Raw genomic sequence first — 21,663 nt, 5'->3', positions numbered from 1 at the left:
AGTTTAACTTTAAAGTGAAGATTATCCCATTAATTTCTTCTGTTTTAGAGTAAATTTGATTAGAAGCCATATCAATAAATAGATATATAATTTTGCAACTCTTTTAAAAAGATAAAAGAAATGTGGATGTTTTATTCAGTTCAACAAAAAAACGTTAACACTATTGGAAACCCTCCTTCAATAATAAGTCTTATTACTCATATTTCTTTAGCGCCTAAAAGTGTTCACGATTGTGCATCTCCACATGGATAGAGTTGTACAACCAGATTTAATCTCATAAAAAGGATTTTGTTGAAGAGAACAGTATATTTGTTTAGCACTGGATTTTGTTTGTCATAACTGCTGCCATTATTTTTCTTGCATAAATGTGTATTATAGTAAGCTTGTAGGTCCATTGGAGTACATTGATATGTAGTCTATAAAAACTGAGCTAGCTACTACATTGTTAAAATTCAACCTAAGCCTAACTAAGGATATTGCCAGGGCAGCTTGAAGAAAGAACAGGTATTTCTCCCTGCAATAAAGTTTGAAAATAAATTACACCAAAGTGAAATTAATTTGTAGAAGACAGAAATAAATATGGGATCATGGGCCATTATTTTCCTGTATGTTTAGTTTTGGTTGGGTATAAATTACTAAAGCATATTCAGTCTACTGAGCTTTAATAATTGTATAAAACTGTAATTAGTTTATACAAACATGAAATTAAGATTTGTATTAGCAACTAAGTTTTGTTATTTGTAAAAACTTATGGCAAGAATGCCAATGAAAATACTCTTAAATAACATTGGGTGTAACACAGGATTTTCACACTACCTGTTCCTCTGAGGGAAATCCTTACTCTGCCTTCAGGGTGACCTCTTCAAAAACTGTGGATATGGGTTGAGTTAGTCAATGCATTGTGCTTCTTCTTGAATTTTCACTGGCAGAAAACCAAAGTATCAAGGGAAACAGGTAGGGCAGGGCCCCAACTCTAGTTCAGAAAATATGTTCTGCTATTACAACTTGTTCTTTCATAGTTCAGTCTGTTTTTCAGGAAAAGTAACACATATATATGTTTCATCCTGGAAAACATTTGTAATCTCTGATTATAAACATACGTAATTTTTTCAAGCAATTTTGCTTTTAAGGTAAATTGGTCTTTGATATCAGAGGCATTTCAGAGGGCACCTTCATGGTAGATAACTTGATAAGAACAGAGTACATTACAGCAAGGAAAAGAAAACTGAAAGTTGAGAAACCAAAAGGGAAGAAATAGCCCTGCTGAGAAGATTGTAACAGGATGACTTCCCTTCAAGAGAAAGAAGACAAGATTGGCAGTAAATGGACAGAAATAAAAAGTCTCAAAGTACAAAGCCAAAAAAAAAAAAAAAAAGACCCAAGTTGGTTAGAAAGGCTCAAAGCCTACTTTTTTTTTCTCACAAAGATTGTATTTTTTGGAAATATGATGGCTGGACAACTGGAAAATATAAAGGAAAAATAACTTCCTGCTGATACAACTTCTGTATATAATGTCACTCATTTGACTATTTTATAAGTTAAGAGTGAAATCCTTAGCAATTAATACACAATAAAACTTCAAAATAAAAGAAAAATCATGCTAATCCTGGAGCAAAGTTTTGAAAGAATTCTTATTAGTCCTTATTTATTCACCATAACTGGGACCAGCAACTCCATTACTAAGCAATATAGTCATAAAGCGAAACATTATATGACCATGCATACTTACTTCAGTTTGTCACTTCTGGGTACAGTTGTGAAATGAATTGTCTGCAGTCATTAGGTATATGACAGTGGGGAAGCCAAAGAGACAACAACTATAGTCCTACACTTTAATGTTTATTTGTCAAGCAAAAATTAATAATTTGAATAAGCAAAATGAAAAAAATTAAAATGTGACAGGGACTATATGCACATTAATGCATTTACACCCGCCTCCTTAAGGATCTCTTAAATATGAGATGAGGTCCACAGAAGTTAGGTTGGCATTAAAAATGTGGAAAGTTAGTTGCTGAGACAACTGAATCAGGTAGACTATTCCAAACTTTGACAATGCTATTGCAGAAATCATTTTTTTTCAATCGAATTTAAAGTGGTTTGCATTAAGTTTAAAGCGATTATTTGCATGTGTTACATTTAAAACTTTAAAAAGCCATTTACAGGTAAAATGTTACTATGTACAATTTTGTATGCAATACCTAAGTCTAATGCAAGTGTCGCAGGACTGTTGTAATGACGAGGCAGTCGAGTTGTTTGATCATGAACAACTGAATCATGATGATCTTTATTGGAGTATAGTCTTGTATTTATATACATTTTAGTTATCCTCCATCATTGGTTAATTTTGGTTACTGCTTAACTTTCATTACTGTTTAGTACAGTAATCCATACAATTAATTATCTCTAGTTAAAGTCTAACATATGTTTACTTCCCCTCTCTAATTCTCCTTTATCCATAGATTAGTGACTTTGTTTACCTGAGTTGTATTTGCTTGGAAAAATTCTTTATCTGAGGTTTGCCATCCGAGATTGGAATATTCCTGCAATTACAACTCTACACAGGTCTAAGCTTTCTGAACCAAGAATTTCAAGCTTAGTAGCATAAGCTATTATGGACAGAAGAGTGCAAAACTTTTCTTGTAAAATACTTCTGAACTCACTCAATTGTATTAATGTCCAATATGTGGTAAGAATTTCACAGCTCTAGTGAGCAATACAGTAGTTCCAGAAAAAAAACTTAGTAAAATTAAATTTACAACTTTTAGTGCCTTTTTAATAATGCTGCTGCAACGAACTTTAGAACATAAATCATTCAAGATGAGTTCGCCTAGATTCTTTGCAAAATAAAGATCAATACCACCTAACTTATACTTTAGATTCTGGTTTTGCTTTCCCATATTTAAACTAAGCATTTTTAATCGAAATTTGAAGTTGCCAAATAGGTGACCATTAAAAAATGAGATCAATGTCATTTTGAAAAACAAGTGAATTTTCAGTAGTATTAAACAATTTTACATCATTGGCGAAGAGGACACAATTACTTTTAAGTTGATCACACATTTATGTAAAAAAAAAAAACAGTAGGTCCTAGGACACTATTCTGAGGAAAACCGCTATTAACAGATACTGGATCAGACATTGAGGTGCCTGTTTTAACTTTCTGCAGTCTGTAGACCAAAAAAAACCCCAGCAATCTGTTATACAAAAGGAAATTGAGGCATTTTTTTTCTCGTCTATTTCTTCTCAGAGTTAAGCAGTTCTTAGATATTTTCTTCAAGGTTAACTTAAAGGTTATTGCCACATCTGAGTACCATTTTTTAAGAATGAATCATAGAAATCGGGATACATTGAGAGAAGAGTAACAAGAAAATCAGGAAAATAATACTTGGGAAGGGAGATTGAAGGAGCTTTGAGAAAAGTGACTGAAGGGAAATATGATAGCATTCTTCAAATAACTTGAGAGGATGCCACAAAGAAGATGGTCACATTTTGCTCACTCATTCCAGAGTACAAGATGGAATGTTTTTAAGTTACAGGAAGCAAATTGCAATTCTGTTGAAAAATACCTCATAACAATAAGAGCACTTCAGTTGTGAAACTACTTCATTTAATGTGTTCAAGTGAAGGCTAGATAACCATCTGTCTGAAATAGCTTAATGTGTATTCCTGCATATTATGAGCCAGATGACCTTTTCTAGGTCTGGCCCTTTCGTGTTTCAAATTATTTCTGTGTAAAATGTCCTCTTCTCAGATACTTGGTTCAGGATGTTTTGGTGGTCAAAGCGTGTACTGTATTTCTGGACGGACAGAGAGTGGGTGGAACAGGCATGTTCATAACAGGCACCCATCTTCAACCCTCCTCTCCAGTTGCAGATATCTTTGCGTTAAATTTGGTGAGGTCCTTTCATTGCTTAACTATGAAGGGCATATTCTATTTTATGTTTTCATGTGGTTCTCGCCTAAAAATAACATCTGCCATTAGTTTTGTGCCCCAGAGATCTAAGGAGATTAGTGAATTAAAGGTTACTCATTTGTGCTTTAAAGCAACATGTTAGATAGGTAAACAGTGTTAAGCTGAAAATTCTTCAGGTGATAATTTTGAGTGATAATTTCAATGTCATCAGTCTGTACACATTATAAAGATTTTCACCCGCAAGCATTTATTTTGGGGTAGCAAATTCAGGACATTTTAGGGGGATTGGATCCTTTACTATGCTTTAAGCAGTTGAGTTTTCTCTAAAGCACAAAATATCAGTGCATAAAGATATAAAGCAAGCTGGTGGAACTAGCAATAATGCTGCCTTTGTTTCCTATGATCAGTGACCAAAACGCAGTTGAATAATTTTATGACTGCATAATTCTGTCTTTCATTGAGTTATAAAAAAAAAATTCATGAGGCCTATACATTATTTCCAGTCCAGACTGAAGAATTTATATTCTTCCGGGTTAAGGGAGCCCTAATAGGCAGATGAAAGGAACAAAACAATGAAAAATAACAAGATGTGATACCTCATATAGTACATAAAATAACATCAGTTAAATAGTACTTTTAAATATTTGGAGCAGTACTACTATCCCAGAAGATTACATTATTGCTTGCACCTCACGGAATAAGTTCCACTGGATTTATACATAGCCATATATAGCAATATAATTTTAAGATTTGGAATGACCAAAGACTGACATTTAACTTTAATGCCAGAAGCTATATGTTTAATAAAATTTTATAAAGTGTTCTGGAAAGAAGTATCCTCTTTATTCTTTCATGTGAATTTGAAAATCTCAAAATAGCTATTCAAATTTTTACTGATAGAAGCAAATGCTTTTTATTAAAAAAATATGTAAGTGAAAGAGTTTTGATAGGAGCTCTTGGTATTGATATTTTGCTTTTTGCTTCTAGAAAGTAGAAAATTGCTGATGATTGTTTTTTTTAAAAAGTATATTTTTAATTTTTTTAAATATTTTTATTTTTTAAAAACAAAAATACAAATCTCTATTCACATTAACTGTGTTTGTGTCATTATTAATACATACGTCACCTTTTATACATAAACATCAGCTCTTATTTCTATCCTCCACCCATTTGTACCATCTATCCCAAACCACATAAAAGTCCGAATCATCTTTGCCTCTTAATTCCATTGTGAATTTATCCAGTTCCGCACGATCCATTATTTTTTGTGTCAAGTCTTCTTCAGATGGTATCTTTTCCTTCTTCCATCCCTGTGCGAAGGCTATTCTTGCCACAATTATGATATGTATAATGATGTATCAGATGACCTTGCTCAATTTTCCTTTAATTATTCCTAATAAGAATATTTCTGGGTCGAGTTCTAATTTGTGCTCTGAAATTTCTAATAACTATCTTTGTACCCTCATCCAGTATTTTTTAACCTCTGGACACTGCCACTGTTTTTAAAAAATTATTAATGACAGCCTACAGTGAGAAAAAAGGTGAACAAATAAGAAACTATCACACTAATTACTTCACTTTGTTTGAAATTAATTTTCATTAAGATTAAGTAAAATAGATGCTTTCCAATTAATGAATTCAGTTTTTTTAATCAGTACTGTGAGTTAAAAGCAATGCTGAAAACTATAATTCTGGAAACATTTGATAATCCAATTCCTCCCAAAGTTGTTGGAGATTAGAGTTGATTTGGGCTCGACTTGGCAATAGGAAGAGCTATTGTATCCTTTTCTCCATACATAATTGTTAATTAGATAATGTTTGTAAAACATTATCATGGTTTTAAAAGGCATGATATCTTATCTCCAAAAGTAATATTAGTTAGAGAAAAGTTAAGTGTTGTCTCTAGCCTTATCCATGAATCAGAACAGGATTTTTCCTTTCCAAACTAGCTATATAAACAAATGTTACTCATTTAGGCCCTTACCAAATCTTTCTCTCATTTTCCACAAATTTTAGTACACCCAACACAAGTGTTTCCAGTTCTAAGTGTGCTCTCTCAGATTGAAAAAAATGTACCAGCTACAACTGCTCATCTCACAGACATTCTTGTTGCTTCTGTGATTTATAAGAACATTTAAGAAACTGTGGCATAATAATTATGCAAGGCAATTGTAATGAAAACATAAAATATTTTAGAATCTAGATCAGGGGTGTTAAACTCGCATTATCACGGCATCATCACGTGATGTATCGTGACTTTTTTCCTCTTCACTAAACGGGTAGTGGGTGTGGCCAGCGCATGACACATCTGGTCTGCGAGCGGTGAATTTGATAACCCTGATCTAGATAGCTTACTATTCTAGATTTATCTGGAAGTTGAGTCACGGCAACGGGATTTCTTTTCTTGTTGGTACTCAACAAGATATACATGTAAACAATAATTGGCCAGTTCATGGGAATGTATTTCTACCAAATCATCAGTGTCACCACTGAATGACAAGGTATAATTATTTGCAGAATTGGGTCTAACATTTAAGGTTTTTTTTTTCCACTCTGGAAAATTCTGTCCTAATATTAAACAGTGTGAATGGAAAAATGTGGGCGTGAGGTGGGGTGGGATGAGAATTTGAAAGTTGGGTTCTGAAATTTTTGCCCTAGCAGTGTTTTTGACTATGACTAATTAATTAGTTGGGTCACAATCATTCAGCATGTTCTTGCTTGCCAGATATCTTGCAAAATATTACTTGCTTACAATTAGTTTCCACAATTTTAACTTGTCTTCAGCAAACAACTTTACAAAGTATTTCTCTGCTAAGGCTAGACATAGGTTTTCAGAAATAATTGCTCACAAGTTGAAGATGGAATTATGTATCAGCAGAATATATAAAATACTGCCAAATTATAAATTCAAGACCAGTTATGATTTCATGTTCTTTTTGTTCTTTTTACTGTTTTCACTGTTATCTTGCCCAGAATGTTATGGGAAAAAAGAGTTTTTGTTAGTCAATATAACTTGACAGAGAAATTGGAACAAACAATTGCAAGGTGGTAATGTTGCAAATGGTAAAATATTAGATCAAAATGTAGAACATTTTTACAGAATATTTATTGAAAATGGATAGTGGAAATATTTCAAGACGTGTAAATGCTGGTAGAAATATATGGGCAGTTTGTGGCTTGCTGTGAGAAATGAATGTTTAACAGAAAAAGCTAAAATTCTGACCGATAAGAGTACCCATTTCATCATTTGTAAGTGAATCAGGTATTTCAGAAGCATAAAACTAAAATGAAATGCAGCGGGATTGGAGACTGAATTGATGTTGAATGAAGGCAGACTGAATGATTGAGCAATCCAAAAAAATTCTGCTGAAGTGATTTGGTCATAAAGAGAATGAATGAGGATTGAATCATGAAGAAAAGAACAAGGGCTGGGAGGAAGAGGCAGACTGAGAAAATCATGTGTGGATGAGTTGAACAGATCCTTAAAAAGAGAGAACTCAGAGTGGCAATGTATAAATTGGTATTTGGACATAATGGAAATGAGTAGCTTGATAGAAATGTATTGTTTTGGTTCTTTTGAATCTAGAAACAGTAAGCACAAGGAGTTTTCAAGCTTTATTATTTAACTGTAGCAGGCATATTAAACAAAAACCAAAGAAACCATAAAATACCACACAAACCCTTCCCTTCAGCTGCTGGGAGCTCCTTTTCAAGCAGCAGAGAAATCCTCTGGGTACACAGCACTGAGTCTCAAATTTCATGGACAGTTTCAATATTTTTTATTCAAACCTGGCATTAAGACTTCGTGGCCCTGCTTCCATGGTCACAAAACTGCAATGCGAGACAGTTGTAGAATTTTCTTAATGAAGTAAAAAACAGAATATCTCATCAAACTCTTCAAAATAGAATGGTCTTCTGCATGGCCCCTATATAGAGAGAGAAGTGTAGGTAGCCTTCGACTTACAATAGCTCATTTAGTGTCCATTCGAAGTTACAGTGGCACTAAAAAAGCAGGTTTATGACTGTTTTCATATTTACGATCATTGCAGTATCCCTGTGGTCATTTGATCTAAATTCAGGTGCTTGGCAACTGGTGCATATATATGACAATTGATCTGACCTGGAGTCACTGATCGCCATTTGCAACTTTCTGAGAAGCAAAGTCAATGGAAAAGCCACAGCCAGCTTACTAACTTAACAACTGTGGCAGTGGTAGGATTCAAAGAAAATTACTACCAGTTCTGTGGGCATGGCTTGGTGGGCATGGTGTGGCTTGGTGGGCATGGCTTGGTGCAGACAGCAGAGGTATCGGGCAGCAAGGATGAAAGGAAACCAATCAGAGATTGGTGAGGACTTGGGAGAGTCCTGCATCTGATGCAGGGAGGGGGCCAAGACCATCTGAGAGTGGGGTGCTGCCTTCGTAGCCTTCGGAGTCTGGCAGCAGCGAAGCACAGGTCTCAGGGGAGCCTGTTCCCAGTGCTCGTGTGCACCAAGCTGCTAGAAGATGAGACCAGCTGAAGCAGAAGGGGCAACTCGGGAGTAAGGCTGGAAGGTGATTATCCCTCCCATAAGAGATAAATGTCAGTCCTCCATGACGAAGAGCTTTGCAGGAAGCAAAGCAGTTCAGTAATCTCCGAGTCCTTCGTGAAGCTCTGTACTCTGGTCGGTTTTTGCTGGGTTTTTGGGTTGGTTTATGTTAGCTTTAATTGGACTTCTGTTTCTTGGCAGCATTCTACAGTCCTGAAAAGCGTGTTCTTATCTGGAGGAACTGTGTCTTATTAGTTTTGGCTGGGAATGCAAGTAATACCCAGTGTCACATTAAAAAGGTTTTATTTTTAAATTCAGTTTGTGTTTTATTAAGTTTGATGAAGCCTGGGTCAGAACAGGTGGGCATGGCAAGGGCACCTGCTTTCCAGCTCCGTTCTCTTGTGCAGGGCAACAAAAGAAGACCCAGCTGGGACTTGGGAGGCAGAGAATAGATGGGGGTGGGGCCAGTCAGAGGTGGTATTTGCTGGTTCTCCAAACTACTCAAAATTTCTGCTATTGGTTCTATGGAACTGGTTAGAACCTGCTGAATACCACCTCTGAACTGTGGCAAGAAAGGTCATAAAATGGGACAAAACTACATTACATTACATTACTTACATGCATTAAGGAAGTAATGGTTGAGTGATGCATTGGCCTAGAGATGGAGCTCTTGCCTCACAATCAGGAAGTTGTGAGTTTGATCCTAGGTAGCAGCAGATATTTCTCTCTCTGGCCACAATGAGTAAATATCTGCTGCGAACTCTGCATTGGTGACAGGAAGGGCATCCGGCCAGTAAACACTCAGCTCCATAGTTGCCCCAACTCCACCCTGATGTAAAGGATTATGGGGTCATTAAAAGACAAAAAGAAAAAAGAAAGCAACAGCTGTCTTGCTTAGCAGCAGAAATTTTGGGCTCATTTGTGGTAATAAGTTGAGGACTACCTGTATATTAAATATAAGGAATAGGACTGATGTAAGGTAGACTTAGTCAAATGTCTCTCTATGTTTATCACATTCCTTAGATTTTTTTAAAAAAAATCATTATTTAAGTATAATTTTGTGTGTGTGTTGGATACATATGCACAATTATATAGTTTGAGAGATTTTGTAGATCTAAATCCTTCTCTTGTTCCCCTGATTGAGACAGTTATAATATTCAGTAATGCAGTGTAAACTGCATCCTTTTTTTTTAAAGAATATGATTAACAATGTAAAGCGTGTATTGGTAAATTCCAACTCTACCTACTCTATCTATAGTGATCTACATGGAGTTTGTTTTGCATTAATACAGAATTCAGCAACCAGATTCATTTACAGAAGCAGCTCAGCCTGTCTAAATTATACCAATTACACAGCTGGTACTACATATGTTGGTTATTTTTTACGGATAAGATACAAAGTTTCCATTATTACCTTGAAAGCTCCACATAACTTGAGTCCATAAGTTGAAACAATACCTTCTTTTATATAAAATCCTCTACTGAGAGTCAACTGGAGAGTCCATCTACTGTTTCTGTGAGCGTATCCTTTGATCCCTTGCAAGCAAGCTTTTTTTGTTGCTATCCCATCTCCAGAAAATAAAATGTTTCCCAAATCTTCATACCTCTACATGCAGCAGCTTTAAAAAAGACTACTGAAAACATGTTTTTTGAAAGATCTTTTATTGTGTGTTTTTCTGCCGTCTCCCTTGTTTGGGTATGTAAATACACTAAGGAGTACAGCCAGGTAGGCTGCAGGTGGTCCGTGTTAGCTCATGTGACCAGGGGTGCTTAAAATAAAGTAGATGGCGGCCAAATTGCTTCTATCTTTGGATGGTATTGGAAGTGTGTGTGTGTGTGTGTGTGTGTGTGTTTGTTATGTATCTCCTATTCAGATCTGGCCCATTTTTAAACTCAATATTTATTTTGTCAGCTTGTTCTCCTCCACCAAATTTAGTCTCATTTCATCCTGGTTTTGGAAAGATATCCTTCTGATAGGCAGAGAGACTCCCTATATGTAATATATTTCCAAAATTCTCACAGAAATCAAAATTGAATTTTTGCCTTTAGGATGTCCTGATCTAAATCTACAGAAAGATTTTTCATTTGTATTTTATTTTGTATATTGTTGTTGCTTAAATGTCAAAATGTTTAAAATTGTTTATTATAATACGTTCTATTTTGCACATTCTTATGTACTTTAATAGTTCTATTAAACCTTCTCTTTAAGGCTTCTTTTAAATTAAAAGCAGAATAAAAACAAATAAATAAACATCTAACCCTGGAACCAAACTATATTTCAGCAGCCAGTTAACAATTATGCTGGAAATATATAAAGTACAAATTATGAAATGTTATTTACAATGTAGCGAGGCCCTTGCATGTTTATTCAGAGGAAAATTCCCATGATTAAAGGAATTTACAGCCAGGAGAGGGTAGATGAAGCTGCAGCATTAAATGATGTAAATAAAGCCTTATGATAGTCTCCTACATATTTATTAAATGATATTGAAATATATTTATCCGGTTTATGAATTACATATTGTTCATGTATAGAGCAGTAGATTTATAGAGTTATGGCTATATTTGAAGGAGACAAAGTTCAGTTAAATGTAAGTATTTCTTGATTGTGCACGAAATGATCAAGTATCTACGCTGTGGTAAATTCTATTTTGTTATGTTAACCAAGGCTCAACTTTTTTTTGTTTTTGTTCCAAAGCTCAAGATTGCTCAGAGTGTCGTATGGTGCTGTCCAATCCCACGGGAATTTTTACCTCTCCTTGCTTCCCCAATAATTATCCCAACAATCAAGCATGCAAGTGGACCATCAGGGCTCCTTCTGGATACATCATTCAGATAACATTTGTTGATTTTGATATTGAAGAAGCTTCTGGTTGCACATATGATCACATAAATTTGGACACTGGAGACAAGAAAGATTCCTATTGTGGGATGACTGCCAAAGGTTTATCATTTAACTCATCTAGGAATGAAATGATTGTAACTTTTACAAGTGACTTTAGCATTCAAAAGAAAGGCTTCAATGCTACTTATACCCGAAGTAAGTATACACTTCTTGCGATCTCCAATCTGTAGACTATACATAAATTTCTGAGATTGTGATTTGATCATATCTATTTGATAGTAAAAGTAAAATGTTATTATTTATCTAGGTAAGGTAAGGTATCCAAACCATAGAGTTAAATCCATCGGAATTCTCTTATTTAAAGAAACCGTGTTGCCCAGCAGATAAAAAGATATGGTTCTTTATTCAGATTTCCTCTAGATCATGAAGTCAATAAGAGGGCCTTAAGTTTGCCACTCTCTGTATTTTCCTGTACTTTGGGCCTTCTACATCTGCATTGTAGAAAATAATATAGATCTTATAGGGTTATTGTATTGCAAGATAAGGCCCAATATGGGGTGTAAAACTCTAGATGAAGAGCAGATGGCAGTAAGACAAACCAAATATCTAATTCTTGGTTGGCCTCTAGTGGTTGTCTAAATCCTGTGCACAGTACAGGTAGTCCTCAACTTACCATTTGAAGTTACAATGGCATTCAAAAAGTGACTTATAACTGGTTCTCCTTCTTAAGTCCGTCACAACATCCCCATGATCAATTTGAGCACTTGGCAACTGCTATGAATTCACAATGGTTGCAGTGTCCCAAGTTCATGTAATCCCCATTTGCAACCTTCCCAGTCAACTTCTGACAAGTGATAAATAGATATGGTAGAATTTGCTTAACAACCATGTAATTCATTGAACAACTGCAGTTGTTTAACAACCATGGCAAAAAAGGATCATAAAATCAGGTGTGACTCACTTAATAGCCTTGCTTAGCAATGGAAATTCCTGATTCCAGTTGTGGTTTTAAGGCAAGAACTGCTTGCATATATATCCTATAATGTACTGCTTGCATATATGTCCTATAATGTACTGCTTGCATATATATCCTATAATGTACTATGAGATTATGGTATGTGCTGACTAAGCAAATAGGAATGCAGTGGATTTCCTTAAGCTTTCTCATTGCACATCAAAACCTTTCAAGACTAAATCAGATTATATAGAAGGTTTTCTTTAAATGCATGAAGGAAATTAGTCATCAGGTAATCAGATTAATAAAATGACTGCATATCACTATTTCATTAATGAAATAAGATTTCTGTTTCACTAAGTAAAAATGAAACCCTAGTTATAATTAAATACCCCATAGCAGCAAATTAGCCCCATTGATCTATTTTAAGTTAGTTTTTGATTAGCCGGGCCTGTGGCCATTATGTCTTGTTCCCACAATGTGATTATCAAAGCTCTATTAATTGCTTTTTTAACAGACCTTTCCAACTTTTCAAGGAAAATGTAACTTGTACACCATAGGGGGGAAAGGTATCTATGTTCGGTTGCACATTGAGATTAGTTATTTTTTAATACATGTTTGCCATTTACAAATATAGCTAGGTATAAAAATTACTTGATGGCACATAAAATGTTATAGATATTGTTTGAAAAGGAATACCAATAGCAGTTAAACATTTTTATATCAGGAGAGAAATGTGTTAATATTTTTGACACTATGTTTCTTGTGAAATTACTGACAGAATGCTTATTCTTTCTGTCTAGAGCTACTACTAAAATTATTTGCATCAGGTTATCATTATTACATCACTGGGTTTGTAAGGGCTTTTTTCAGTTTTTCTTTTCTAGACTCTCTTTTGGGGATCAGTATTCACTTCTTTTGTTTGCTTGTTTTGAGAAACAAACAGACTTCCAAAAAGTATTAGCAGGCAGGAAATAGTTTCTTGTTGCTAAGGCAAACCAGTTGATTTACATGGTAGCTAAATCAGAATATCGTTCCCTTTTATCAGTAAAAATGTAGCAATAATACACAATTAAGAGAATGCAGTACTGCAGACTACTTCTGCTGACTGCCAGCTGTCCAACAATTCGATTCTCACCAGCTCAAGGTCAACTCAGCCTTCCATCCTTCTGAGGTTGGTAAAATGAGGACCCAGTTAATTGGGGAAATTATAGTGACTCTGTAAACCGCTTAGGGAGAGCTGTAAAAAACTATGAAGTGATATATAAGTCTAAGTGCTATTGCTATTAAGTGCTCTTTCATAATTCCCCTCCCCAGTATTTTAAAGGAGTCACTTTCCTCTGCTTGATGATGTGGCTAAATTTATATTATTTGTGGAGGAAGGATATTTATGCTGCTGTATTTTCTATAGGAACCTTTAATTAATGTGTTAATATTTATAACTAACACAATGTATATTAAATGGAATAAATTACAAATGACTATAGAATCATGCTTGGCAAGATAGGAATGAATAGGATTTTAAGGGTTAAATATTGATCAGCATTATGGCTACCATCTTATGTATGCTTACTGCAAAGTAAAGTTCAGTTAAAATACTCAGATTCATTCCCAAGTATAGATACAGAAGATATGGCAGCCAGATGTGACTGCTGGTATATTTAGTAAGCTGTTTTGTGATGAAATGTGAATAGATTTATTCAACTGAAATTCAAAAGTTTGTAAACAAAGAGCTTTTATTTGTGAAATAACATGGCAGGGCACTCTCTGCTCAGATTGAAAAAGATGTCTGGTATTAATTTCTTCAGTTTAATGTAGTCGTATAAAATCACCCACTGGGAGCAATGCATAAAGAAATGAAAGGGCCGTTTCAGGTTACTGGTTTACTGCTTTGTCTAGTACAACAGGTAATGTATCCAAAACATTTTCTGCAATTAATTTATTCACATTTTGTAGGAATCAAATGGTCATATTATGTTAATTGACTACAATAATATCTCAGCATATATTTCTGACTGATGAGTTTAATTATAGATTGATAAAAAGTGTTATATTACTTTTAATAAAACTTGATGGTAGTTGATTCTGAAAACGTTTTCTTTCTATGTTCTAGTTGCTGTATCGTTGAAGAATCAAAAGGTTATCATTCCGCAATATCTAGATTCTGATTCTGTGTCTCTGGCAAATTCTGTCCAAGTCCCAGATCTTAATCAGTTCACCCTGTGCTTTGAAGCAAGAGCAAACAACAGTAATAACTATGAATGGAAGGCTTTCTCCTATGGTGATTCCTCTGTGGAATTCTTCAGCTTTGGCAAAACGAAACAAGGGCACTTCGTTTTTATTTCAGACTCAAAGTGTTTTTTAAATGATGCTCTTAACATTGGTCCAGATGAGGACATTTTCACAGAAACATTTGAAGAGCTTTGCATTGTATGGGATAGCTCATCAGGCATAGTAGGTATAAATGTCAAAGGGATGTATAAAACAGTCCATTGTTTAGATACTTCTGAAAAAGTGATTCCTGGTAATGGAAAGTTGGTTCTGAGTTCTGACAGAGAAGACACAAGCCCTTTACCTGGAGATATGTACAACTTCCGGCTTTGGAATTTTACAATGAATTCCCAATCACTTTTCAACCTCACCTGTGATGAGAAAGGTAACATTATTGACTGGGAAAATGATTTCTGGAGTATTCCAACAACATTTCTAAAAGCAGAGAACAACTTGAGTTGTGGTGAGTTTCTTTTCTAAATTTAGGCTTTTCTCTTTGGTACAGCTATTTAAGATGATTTAGGTCAGAAAGAAACTTTGTTTGTAGTGAAAATGAATTAAGATGCTCATTCCACATTTTTTTTTAACTTGTTTAGCTATAAGATTCATATGCCCCAGTATATGTATTATTCTGTAGGTAACTTGTGAATTCAGGACCTCAGTAATGCGTTTATTTATTTATTCAATTTATATCCCACTGTTTTGTTTAGGAGCTTAAGGTGTTACACAAAATATTCCTTTCTCTTATTTTTTCCCATAATAACAATGTGATCAAGTAGCTGGGCTGAGAAACAGTGACTGGCTAAAAGTCATTCAGTGAGTTTCCATGGCTGACCCTTAAAATTAGAATCTGTCCTGACAAGCTCAGCCCCTTAACCACTACAGCACAAACTGATTTCAAAGGCTTTTTTAATAGATTTTTTAATGAGCTGTATGCACAATGTTGTAAGTTTAACAATTGTCAAATTGTTACGTTTTATTGTTTATTGAATTGTATTACAGGCTACAATTAGTAACAAAAACTATATAGCATTAAGTGTTATATTATGCTTCTCTTTACATTAATGATCTTAAACTAAATGTATTCATTTATTTTTATGCTACCCATTCAAAAATAAGTTATCAAAATAGAAACAAAGTTTGTAAACAAGGCTTCATTTTTCTAAGCAATCAGTGTCTTGCTAGCAGTCAAACTATACATCTTATGAAAAATCCTACAGAAGAGAGAATAAAATCGCCCTTTCTCCATTTCATAAAGTACTGTGTACTTTTTAAACAGTTTTCTTCAAGCTTTGGCCTAGAAACTGGCATAGAGCTGTGTGGACTGAAGTCCAGAATGCAGAAATGTGGTATTATCAGACTGAAAATAAAGTTGTTCCACACCTATCTTGATTATACCTACTCCAATTCCAAGCTGGATAAAAAGGCTAAGCCTTGACCTGTATATTTGAGGGATCCTAAAAACCTCTCCATGCAAAAATGTTCTTCTCTATTCATTTTAAGCGTGAAGCTTATTACATTGGAGTCTTCAGAGGGCAGAGCAGCACTCACCATTAGAGGAATGCTTTTGAGCTTGGCATTTTGCAGAGGCATATCCAAACAGGTCAAGATGGCAAGCACATCTGTGTGAGCACAGCCCTTTCCTTTTGAATGTGCATGCAGCACACATGGAAAAGGGACAAAAGTTCAATTGCTCTGACCCACCTGCCATTTTGCCTCTAGCAACCTGTGATTGCCACAGACAAATAGCAAAATAATAGTCAACAATTTTAAGGAAATAAACGTCTTTGTGCTGTATATTTGATCCTTAATCTGCCTTGTATGATTGTTGTGATTGTAAAATTGGAGAGATTCTGACAACAGGGCAGTGTACACATCCACCAACTGAGGATCAAGATGAAGCTGATGATACTTTTATAGCAAGATGAACATTTTACTTCTTTCCTGAAATTCTGTTGCAAGGGAAACTAATTAGATCAAAACATTCTTGTTCCCATCTAATTTAATTTCAATACATCCTTGATTTTTATTAAGGGTATATGCTGATCACATACCAATAGGTATGATTAGATCCAGTTAATCACACACTCTGTTTCAGAAGTCACATAATTCAGGTATGACATAAATCAAAATCACAGTTCAAGAATGTTTAAGTTTGTGCCTCTGCTCTGATTGTAATGGGCAATCAAAAAAGATTGCAATTTTTTTTGAAAAAAGACTCAGATAGATAGAATAACCTCTACTAAGAGGAATAAGTACAGTCTTCTTCAAATTGAGCTTTGTTCCTGAACTCAGTGAATAGAAGTGACTTGTGATCCAATTTCTATCCGGTCTAGCTTAGTTTTTCAAGATTAGTCATGCTAGACATTGCCATCCCGTTGAGCCAAAGATATGGGGTCATGTGCCAAATTTTAGACGTTTACGTCCAGTGGGGTACCTTTTCAATCTAGAAGTTTTCAAAAGTGGGGAGGGGGGTGATCCTTCTTTTGCGGATTAGAAAAAAGGACTTTGTAAAATTCTTTCACACATGATTAGGTTAAAATAAAAAAGCACTTGCTTTCTCCTTCAGCTTTTGTTAGTAAGTAATTTGTATCTTTATGTTGTAGAGGTGCCCCCAAGCAGGAAATCTCAAAAATTTTCAGAAGGGCAAGGAAATTGTAAGGAGTACATATAACTTTAAAGCTTTATTGCTTTAGATGTCTACTTTGTAACAGAACTCACTCACAAAAGCTTTCAAGTATTTCATGCTTCATGGTTTATAGTAGGTGATACAGTCTTTTGAGACTAACCATTTTATTTAAGGTGTAACATTTGGGGGGCTGCAGTTAATTTCATCAGGCGCATAATCTTGGCTTATGGGAGATTAAATACATTAGGACAGGGGTCCCCAAACTTGGCAAACTTAAGACTTGTGGAAGCTGGCTGGGGAATTCTGGGAGTTGAAGTCCAAAAGTCTTAAAGTTACCAAGTTTGGAGACCTCTGTATTAGGATGAGGCAGGGGGGGAATGCAGAAGGCAGGAGAGATCAGGTTATGGAGATGTGGTTGTTTGGGAGGCACATTACAGGTACTACTGACATGGCCCACCTCCTACAATATACTGTATAGGCAATATAGTGCATTTGAAAGGGAGCCTTCAGTCTATGGTATGATTTTGAAAGCAATGTGCAGAAAGAAAGTGATAACATAGGCTTCTGCTAGCAATGCTACACTACACAAACATCTGTATAACAGTGACGTTACTCTAGTTTGGGTAATGAAACGCCTGCAAGAAAACAACCAAGTTCAGAGAGCACCAAGGGCCCCACATTTCAACCCCAACTACAAATACTCTCCTTTAAAAGAATGTTTTTCATTTATAAAATGAGCGTTTTACTTTTTGATCCAGAACTTTTGTGCATATCATCACAACCATTATTGTTTACATGAAGGGGAAAACTGTTACAATTTCATTTATACATACAGATAGCATCAGGAAGCAAGTATGGTTTTCTTTAAAGTTGAAAATCCTCAATTTCTAATTATATCCTCAAAAAAGGGAGCCATTATTCTGAGGAACATCCAAGCCTACCTCCATTAATTGTGCCATCTGTGGTGAAAGACAAGATGTTCCCCTCTCTGCTGCCACAACTCATTTCATGCACAGAAATGAACAAGTCTAACAGCTGAATCTTATTTAACATTGGCATTGGAATAGTGTTCTGTCACAATTGGCTTATAGAACATAGGCTATGTGTCTAATTTCATAAGGAGCTTCTATCCTTTTGTCTTTTTGTGAAAAATGAACTATTAGTGTATTTTGTCTTCCTTGAATGAGGCAGCATGCCATTACATTTGCCTGAATCATAACTAGGGAGATAAGCTAGAAACGTTTGTGTTTACACTTGTGTATCAGATTTTATGGAACACTAAAAAAGTTTCAAGCTAGCCCCTCAACCTTTACCGAGTTAACAAAAGACACTATAGTATCTCCTGTTATATTCAGCATATTTATTTAGTGATCTGTTTACACTTTTTGCTTTTACTTTGTATTTACTAAAGCAGTTTATTTAGCTATCTCGCTGAGTTGCTCATTAAAAGGCAAATCTTGTTTGTCTCTCCTTTTTTTTTAAAGGCTCATATCTCGTCCCCTTGCCAACAGTTGAACCAACTAGCTGTACCACTACAGGAAGCCTTTGCCGAGGTAAGAAACTAACACTAGTCTGATGAGTCAGAATTTATTGCTACCTTTTCTTTATCAGGCTTTAAGATTTAAATGGAAAATATACAGAGGAGGAATATGATAGCTGAGAGAGAAATGGACAAACCAAATGTGGAAGGAAAAGAAAAATAACTCTATGTTTTCTATTACATATTTTAAATTTTGTAGATAATCAACACTTCCAGGCTCTAATGTATTTTTTTCCTTCATTTACTTTGTTGCTATAGTATATTTCAGAAGCGTACTTGTTATTTTGACACAACAAGGGTTTGAGCAAGCTAATGGATCTCAGCATTCTCCTTAAGACTTAATGCAGTGTTAGTTTGGTTATACAGGTACTAGTTAGTTAGTACGACTTGTGGTGATTTATCTTGATTCATGTTCTTGATTCATGTTTTACTCTCTGTAGTGTCAAAATTATACATAGAGTTTCTGTGGGAGGATTTTATTTTATTTTTTGAGAAGCAAAAGAAAACTCGTATTGTTCCTCTATAGGCCAAGCAGTTAGGAAAGCATTTTTTGATTTTGATCTTTTTTCCCCTTTGCTTTCTTATATTATGCTGCTCATAAAAATCAAACTTAGACATTACAACAAAGTCTTATATCTTTTTTTCCTTTTCTCTAGTACTTACTTTCTTTTTATACATTTAGTTTTTTTCTTTATTTCTCCTTTTCTCTCTTTTTCTTTATGAATGTTCTTAATACTTTGGGTAATTTTAGTTCTTAATATTAAAAAAGAAATAAATTGTCATGACTGTTAGTTGAACATCTGTGGGGCAGATAGTTCCAGATATAAATTACAGTTTGTCCATTTATCTTTACCATTAATTCTACATCATTGCTTATCTCCTTTAATATTTTGCAGTGAAAAGATAATATAGCATGAAGATTTCATTAATTTTCTGATTCATAATGACATTATTTGTAAGATAAGTCACATAGCTGTAAAACCGTGTTTATACTTGTTGAATGCCTTAGTACAGTAGGCATTCAGAAAACAGTTATTAGATTTAGTCATTTAATGTGTGTATGTGAGAGAGAGAGAGACAGAGAGAGAGAGAGAGAGAGAGAGAGAGAGAGAGAGAGAGAGAGAGAGAGGGGTGGGAGGGAGAGAGATATGAAATAATGTACTAAATTATTTCAGTTGGAAGATGGTTTGAGCTATATTATCTGAAATGACCGGTGAAGAATTTTATTCTGAATGGAAAGTTGGTTCCTCTGGGACAGGCATATGTATATTTCTTTCACATTTCTGTTTTTGACTTAATCATGAAGGCTTTACTACATTGCAAATTGGGTGAAGAAAATGCTGACAGGATATTGTTATGTGCAGTTGTGTCAGATATGGAATATAGTCAAGTAGTCGTTGCAAGGCTATAGTTCAGTTTTTATTAACTGGGTAGCTATATCCTGCTGTACTTGTGCTGTGTTGTATGGTCCTGTCTTTGTGTGATGGGAGTCTGAAATCTTTTGAAGATTAACAACTTTCTGTTGTCCTAATCTAGCACCGAAAAAAATATAAGCATGAGATTTAGGAGGTAGAAAGAAATTGTGAACATGGATTTGTGAAAGAAATGGGATAGATGAAGTACACCCAACAATTTTTCAATTCATAAAGCAACCGAATAACAGGATTTTCTAATATATTTATAATATATTTTAGCAGAAATCGTTCAGAATTCTGGGAGTCAATCAGTATAGATTAGACAGAGACTATGATTTCAAAATTCCTAATAAACTATTTAGTTTTGGCATTTGAATTTCCAAGTTGCTGAGTTTGTGAAATGTTAATATCAATTAGAATCTGCTTAATAGTTTCATCTGAAATTGAAATTTGACAGTTTCTTGTTATAAGTTTGTTTCAAATTCAGTTCAATCTATAAATATTATCTCTTATTCTGCAGTTCTTTTAATATTATGCTACATAGTTAATACTATGTTGCATAGTTGAAGATATTGCAACATCAATAATTCTGATCATTCTACAGAGAAAGTCTCAAAATTTGTCTCATTAATAATCAAAAAATAGATGTCATTCAGGATAGACTATAGTCCTATCTACTATCATGACCCTAGGTGAATGCAAGTGTGCAATAAGTGATTTGAAATTCCCATCATTTTTTCTAAAATTTGAAGCTTTGTTCTATTTAAATAAGGTATGTTTCATTCTGAGCTTGCAGGAAAAAAATGTTTGATTTCATGTAGTTCTATAGTTCACACTGTTAATAGGAATAGTTACTAAACAAATATTACAGCAGATGTTTTTGACTGAGCTGTTGTCAATGCATTTTTTCTAACAAAATATATATTGACAAAATATATACTGACTTATTTTTTTTAAATAGAATGTCTCAATTGGTTGATGTTCTTAAAAGATGAGCATGCATCTGTTTTTGAATATTCCCAATCATGAGTGGTACTCTCTGATTGCCAATACAAAAGACTTCTGAAATTGAGGCAACTTGAAAATGTAATCTTGTTGTGGTCATTATGCAGGTATTAATTAGAAGCTGACACAGTTGGCAGATAGATGCAGAGCAAATGTTATGCTATTTATAAAAGCTCCTTTTTCTCATTAAGAGAATATTATTTTGAATTTTTATGCTCACAGGTGGACTATGCTGTACTTCATTTCAAACAAATAGTATTGTTCAGCTGACAGGTTTGATATTAAATTTACAAGTCGGTGGCTCACTTGCAAACAATATGTTAAGGATTTAAATATCTGCTTTATTAACTAATGAAAGATAGTGTTTGTTAATATACTGTAACAAAACTGAAGATAAATTCATGTTACTATCATTTTTTTAAAAGAATGCAACGTATGTTTTAGCAAAATTTCACATCCATATTCGTTCAATTCATCTCAATTACAGCTAACAGCATTATTTGTCAACATCTGCATTAGTATCTTTGTTGCAGCCATTGCAAGAAGCAGCTTGTTTTATAACA

General features: G+C 34.5%; 1 protein-coding gene across 3 annotated transcripts in view; it reads left to right on the top strand.

Moving 5' to 3' along the window:
* The window catches only part of ADGRG6 (adhesion G protein-coupled receptor G6), a 105,079-nt gene that overhangs the window by 26,987 nt on the left and 56,429 nt on the right, over window positions 1–21,663 (top strand). For all 3 annotated transcript variants that reach the window (XM_087940100.1, XM_087940088.1, XM_026705596.2), the window contains exons 3-5: window positions 11,139–11,480; window positions 14,354–14,974; window positions 18,625–18,693. In XM_087940100.1, the coding sequence (XP_087796226.1) occupies window positions 11,139–11,480; window positions 14,354–14,974; window positions 18,625–18,693 (1,032 nt within the window). The remainder of the gene's footprint in view (window positions 1–11,138; window positions 11,481–14,353; window positions 14,975–18,624; window positions 18,694–21,663) is intronic.

This window comes from Pseudonaja textilis, chromosome 1, assembly GCF_049901715.1.
Source record: "Pseudonaja textilis isolate UNSWEBS1 chromosome 1, rPseTex1.2, whole genome shotgun sequence".
Taxonomy (NCBI): Eukaryota; Metazoa; Chordata; class Lepidosauria; order Squamata; family Elapidae; genus Pseudonaja; species Pseudonaja textilis.
This window is presented reverse-complemented; position numbering and strand designations above follow the sequence as displayed.